This window comes from Acomys russatus, chromosome 7, assembly GCF_903995435.1.
Source record: "Acomys russatus chromosome 7, mAcoRus1.1, whole genome shotgun sequence".
Classification (NCBI taxonomy): domain Eukaryota; kingdom Metazoa; phylum Chordata; class Mammalia; order Rodentia; family Muridae; genus Acomys; species Acomys russatus.
In genome coordinates this window covers 57,351,061-57,357,382 of record NC_067143.1, presented here as the reverse complement: position 1 = coordinate 57,357,382, position 6,322 = coordinate 57,351,061, and the positions used below count along the sequence as shown (strand labels likewise).

General features: G+C 39.7%; 1 protein-coding gene across 1 annotated transcript; it reads right to left on the bottom strand.

The window, feature by feature from the left end:
• Positions 1–1,260: 1,260 nt before the first annotated feature.
• Znf215 (zinc finger protein 215) lies at positions 1,261–5,539 on the bottom strand. Its single transcript, XM_051149365.1, has 3 exons — positions 5,125–5,539; positions 2,908–2,993; positions 1,261–1,416 (listed from the first exon to the last, which is right to left on the bottom strand). Exons 1-3 carry the CDS (start codon positions 5,537–5,539, stop codon positions 1,261–1,263), a joined length of 657 nt encoding a protein of 218 aa, XP_051005322.1.
• Positions 5,540–6,322: the final 783 nt, after the last annotated feature.

The window sequence follows — 6,322 nt, the reverse complement described above, 5'->3', positions numbered from 1 at the left end:
AAAAGACTGCTCAGAACCCAAACAGACATATCATATAAAATAGCTTAAAACAAACAAACAAGAACAAACCAATGTGATAGTGCTGCAGAGCTGTGGGAAATGAGGCAGAGGCTGAGTTAGACATCTCTTTCTACACTCACTAAAATGATACCAACCTCACAATTTCATGCCCTCTTATGGAGTGCTAATAAGAACATAGAGTGGTAAGGCACAAGTTCAGAAGTTCCAGTCAAAGAAAGCTACACGAAGCCACTCTAGTGTAAAGCAGACCTTTCTCTTCTGGAGGAGGGGCAATGTTCAGTGTTTGCTTCGCTCGTCTTTGTCTACTGAGCACTGAGCACTGACCATGTGCCAGGCAGTGTTGTAAGTTGGTCACAGTATGTACTGTGACTAACTTTGCATTACAAGTGAGGAGTGTGGCGCCAAGACCGCCGTCCCAAGGCACACAGATTTAACCCATGATACATATATAGTGTGTACACTTTGGGTTAGGAAGGTGGCTCAGTGGGTCAAGGGTCTGCCACACAAGCATTAGGATCGGACTTTGGAACCCCAGGACCCTAAGAACATCACGGGGATTGCAGCAAGTCCTTGTAATCTCAGAACTGGGGAATGGCTCACTGGTCAGCCATTCTATTACATTTCTGAGCTTTAGAGTCAGTGAAATGTCAACTTTGAGCTTCTCTACTCATGTGCCTGTGTACACACACTCTCATGGGCACATACCACAATACACAACATTAACACACACCAAAAAAAGAAAAGGGACCCATGAACACGTCAATGACACTTTTCCATTCTCAAATTTGGGGACTTTTGTTAATTAATGAAGCCTGGGTTGCGCGTTATGTGTGTGTGACAATGAGTAGCCTTGGCAAATGTTTTAAATCTACTTTGTTATTACCCCAAATCCTTTCCAAGGATGATCTCTTCCTCATTTTTTCTCTTACCTTCCAGGCTAGGGTTTTCAATTGATCTGGAAAACACACCAGCTGTTCACAGGGGAATATTTAACACACATACACAGTACTTCAAACATTTTAATAAAGAAGAGAAATCCATCCCAATCCAGCAGATTGAGTCACAGAAAGTGAGAGCCAGAAAAGCATTTGGCACTGTTCTGGCTCTAGATGGGAAAGGACTTTCAGACCCAGGGAACCCACCACTGTGCTCAAAGGACAGCTACACCCGGAACCAAACGAATGCACCGCTTTATCTGCTCACACCTCTTAGTAGAAGAAGTGGGCACTCACGGACAGATTAGGTAAACACACAGGGCACCTTTATGCCCCCTTTATACAGATTCTCATAATTCTCCACCATCCCTTCCCTGAACAGTTTCTTCCCAGCATGATCCAGCTGCCCCGACTCTTCCTTGCTGAACTCCACAAGCACATCATTGAAAGTCACCGGCTCCTAAAACAAGAGGCTCCTCTTAAACCAGGTGCCACTTCCAAAAACATTGCTACAGAAGGCATGCCTTTGGAAAGACCGGAGTAGAACTTGGAATACAAAGGAAACCGACTGGATAGTGTCTGGGCTTTAAATGACAAATATAAAATTATATACTAAGGGGCAGTAAGTCAGTGAATACTGAAAAGGGACAAAGAAATGCCATCCTTAGTCTAGACTAGCTCACACTTTGAGGACAAGGTGAGTTAAAATAATGTGGAATTAAAAAGAAAACCCCACAACATAAAGCATATATGTATTCTAGACACAGAGGGTTCAAAGTATATGTAAGAGGGATTCCTAATAAAAAGCAGGCTCTGCTGGACAATGCAGGATAGTTTCTTTCTGAAGTACAGCCTGATGACTCATTATCATCCCGGCCTCACAAGCCAGCGTCCACCTGTCAGACAGGAAGCAACATCACCTGCCTCCTGGTTAGTATCTACTGTGTTTGGCTTTTCTTTTATTTGCAGTAATTATTTACTGCAGTGAACTTAACTGCTTGAATTTATCCATGTGGCACAGCTAGAATGAAATCTTCACAAGGTAGGGGTTTGTTATGTTTATGGTTCATATTTTTTTATTTTCCCAAGACAGGGTTTCTCTGCATAGCGCTGGCTGTCCTGGAGTTTACTCTGCAGACCAGGCTGACCTTGCAAGTGTTGGGATTGAAGGCCTGTGCCGCCATTGCCCGGCTCAGGGTTCATATTCTTTTCCTGAATAAATGTCGCTGGCATGATAGACAAGACTATGAATAAATATTTGTTAATGAATAAATTCCTTGGCTTTCAGCAGGAATCAATGCACTTCTTTCTTGAGCCCCTTAACTGTTTTTCTCAGCACCTTTGACCACACCCAAATGCACAAATTTCTTTCATTCTTCTTTTTCAGAGTTTGGGTATAAGTTGTTTATACTAATTTTCTTTGCCTCTTTACCTCTTCCTTTTTCTAGAATCCAATGCAAACTGGCTTCTGTCTCCATGGAAAATGAGTGGCCAGCACTTCAACTTACTGCTTTGACAACTTGATGTATCTGTCCTTCAAATACGTTGCCCTCTGTAGCATATCTTCCTCTCTCTCTTATGTCTACTGTTTCCTGCATCCTTTGAGGGTTCTTCTACTCTATAGTAAGTAACATTCCTCAGGATTCTGCCCATAGGGACGTCTTGCTTTTAAGTTTGAATATTGAATAGTAGTATCTATGGCTTCAATTTTATCTATATTCTACAAAGGACCGATGCACAGAGAACACACAAGACTAAGGGAAAATATTTTCCAAAGTCTCTCACTATCTGAAACAGGTTTAGAGCCTTAGAGAAGAGTAAGAATTGCATGCTGTTGGATGAAAACATGTTTTATAAAAGTTAAAAGAATATATATATAATTTAAAAAATATATTTGTTATTAAAATGACTTTGTGACACATTTCCATTAAAGAGCAGGGTCATAATTTACCTGGAGTTTGTGCAGTTGTGGGCAAGTTTCCATGTGCCCTTCCTCAGGGCTTCCTTTCTGGATGACAGAGGTTTTGCAGGTTTCATCTGAGGAAGAAGAAGAAAAAATTTCAGGGAGACAAGCTTTGTCCTAGAGAAATTTTTAATGAATGAAGTAGTATTTTAAATGTTACTTATCAGAATCATCTACAGAAATTTATAAAATAATATTAGGCCTAGTGATCAGAATTCCCAATGCTGTTATAGTTTTAAAACTCTAAAAGTGAGTCCGATATTCTATCAAAGAATACTACCCATTGGGTTACAGACAATATGCCAAAATGGTCATAATAGGTTCAAGAAAATATATTTGATTTCATCATAACTGAAACCTAACTAAGGCTTAACATTGCAGGCTGCAATTCTACTTATAGCTAAAAATATTGCATCCAAGCAGCTACCTCCTCACACATTTCGGGGAGTGAGAATTCTACTAAAAGTTTAACTTGCTCCATGACTACCACACTCAGGTTTAAGATCACCTTGAACTACCAACACTTTTAGAATATAAAAATCCAAAAGGTAATCAAACGCTTTTTGATAAGATGTATATCCAAGGTTCACTATTCTTCAATCCTCCAAGGTTCCCAAGTTATACCAGTGGTCCACAGTGCCGTGCTACTGATCAATACTGGTCTCTTACAAAATCACCCTTGACTCAGGGGTTCAAGGGGGAAAAGTGATGTAGTAAGTGTGCCTTAACTTTGCATTCATTTAAAGGATCATTCATTTTTCTTGCATGGATTTTTGAAACCCTCTTCCTTGAAGTCAGAGTTGTCAAATCTACAATCACCCCCACCTCCAATTTTTTTAAGCTTTTAATGACCTTGGTACTTGAGAATCATATATAGCCCTCTATTGTATGACTGGACTCAAAGAAAACTAAAATTGCCTTGGATCTTACAATGCATCCGCATTTCTCAGCAGCATATTGTCTAAATGCTGCAGAATGGAATGTGCTCGGACTTCTGTCAGGGCTGTAACAACTTGTGGGGCCCCAAGCTGTTCAGTCTCATCCTCTGTGCTAGTCAATAAAACGTTGGTCTTACTTTTGGAAATGCATTCATTGTTTTGGAAAAGCACCAGCATTCTTAATCTGACACCTTCCTTATTGCTCTCCCTGAACAGTTTTCTCCCCTTAGTTCTTCTTCCTATGTTAACCTTTACAGTGGTGTTCTCTGATGCCTCTTATTGGGTTCAGAGAAGCATCCATATACTGTGTCAAGCTCTTTATGAAATATTCCTTCTCCCTTCTTTCTGAAAATAGACCTTTGTCATCATCTAAGCCATCTCTTAGCATCCTTTAAGTGCTATTATTTTGGAAGCTTTGACATATTGGTACATCCTTATTCCCATTCCTGAATAATAATTCCTCACGTGAAATAATTTTTTATGTTATTTAGTTATTTAGTTATTCCACCCTGGCTGTTATAATACATCAGGCTATTAAAAACTATATTTTCAGGGGCTGGAGAGATGGCTCAGTGGTTAAGAGCACCGCCTGCTCTTCCAAAGGTCCTGAGTTCAATTCCCAGCAACCACATGGTGGCTCATAACCATCTGTAATGTGATATGGCACCCTCTTCTGGCTTGCAGAAGTACATGCAAGCAAAGCACTGTATACATAATAATAAATAAATAAATCTTAGAAAAAATTATATTTTTAATGCAAAGTTACTGACTGCCCCTCCCATATATAAGATTCAAATTGCTGCCTCAGTGAGTTTAGCCTACTGTGACTGACATCAATAATTTCAATCAATTGAAAACTTTATTGGCTCATATTTCTTTCTATCTCAGCTCTTTATAGTATTATTGTATGGAATTTCAAAACTGTGAGGCAACCCCAACAACTCAGAGTGACAGACCTTTTATATAATTATTTCTAGTAACCATGATCAACCAATATACTCCATTGCTTATATTATTGCTTAGAATTATACTGCCAGGAGCCTAAAATTGAAACAAAACAAAACAAGACCTCTAAAGCCACATCCTCCTAGCCTTTGGATATTTGCTTCCTGCTCTTCCTGGTCTCTTTCCCCATTTTTTTTTTTTTTTTTTTTTTTTTTTTTTTTTTTTTTAAATCAAGGCCCTACCTTTGCCGCCCTCTAGCGTCAGAAGAAGGTAGTGATTCTTCCTATTGGAAGAGTTTACTCCTATTTTTCTAGGCTCTCACCTGGGTCATGGAGCGCTCCAACCACACTTTCTATGAGGGTCATCGCATCATTGCTGTTCTTGGAATGCTGTGAATGGACCCAAGTTCTGATTTTCTCTGGGAGGCTTTCTAAGAGCTGTTCCAGCACCAGCAGCCGGAGGATCTGTTCCTTTGTATGAACCCCTGGTCTGAGCCACTCAAGGCAAAGATCCCAGAGATGGCTCCGGGCTTTGTGGGGATCAGACACAGGTAAATACTGGAAGTGTCTGGTCTTCTGATGAGATGCCTCAGAGTCATGTCTGTCCATGACAGTCATGTAGCTCCAAGAACTGTCAGCCCTCAGGACCTCGCTTTGCTCACATAGAGCCAGGTTTTGAGACTTTGTGACAGCCATCGACTTGTTTAGAGACTGTGTCTTCCACTGTGAGTCAGACATGTCCTTCTGTAGCATTCCAGTACTTCTGAGGCATGGGTGCCTTTTTTTTTTTTTTTTTTTAATCACATGTAGGATTATTTTGAACTAGGTCAAAGAATTCTAAGAGCTTCAGACATGGTGCCAATAGGCAGCTTCCTCAGAGACCGAAAAAAATCACATACAAATAGAACCCCGCAGGCAACTTATCTACTAGCATAGTGTTAAAAATAAGATAGTATAAAGAATCTTCTTTAAATCATTTAATAAAACAATACCAGCTCCTTTTTAGCTTGCTTAAAGTAGGAAAAATAGGGTTCCTGTCACCTCTGCTACCCCCTATAAAGGAGAAACATAGACAAAACAAGTGGGAAAGGAAGCCACTTCTTAACAATTAAAAACTCTTATAATTAAAATCAGGTACATTCTGAGCCAGACTGTGAATTGTTTTTGCTTAAATACAAAGCAAAAACAAATCTTCAATCAGGATATTCAGGTTCAGGCTTCAGACATATATACCCAAACACATTTCTGAGATTATTATTCAAGTACCAGTAATATTATGAAAAATGGGTTGAAATCTGAATAAAGCTTAGATCTTATTATTCCGTGACTTGCAACAAATGTGCAATATCAACATAACATGTTATTAATGGGAAAACTAGGTGCTGGATATGTGGAAACTCCTCCATCTCAATTTTCCCATAACTTTATTAATTTTGTCCCCAACCCTTAGAAGTAGGAAGCCATGAGGCTACTACCGTCTGCTCAAAGCTTCCTCTCAGGAGGCTGATTAAGGAAGAGGTA

Coding starts and splice junctions, on each gene's coding strand:
- Znf215 (XM_051149365.1), bottom strand. CDS start 5,539: ATGTCTGACTCACAGTGGAAGACACAGTCTCTAAACAAGTCGATGGCT. Junction 2,994..5,124: donor TGGAGCGCTCCATGACCCAG/GTGAGAGCCTAG, acceptor CTTCTTCCTCAG/ATGAAACCTGCAAAACCTCT. Junction 1,417..2,907: donor CACAACTGCACAAACTCCAG/GTAAATTATGAC, acceptor CTCTTGTTTTAG/GAGCCGGTGACTTTCAATGA.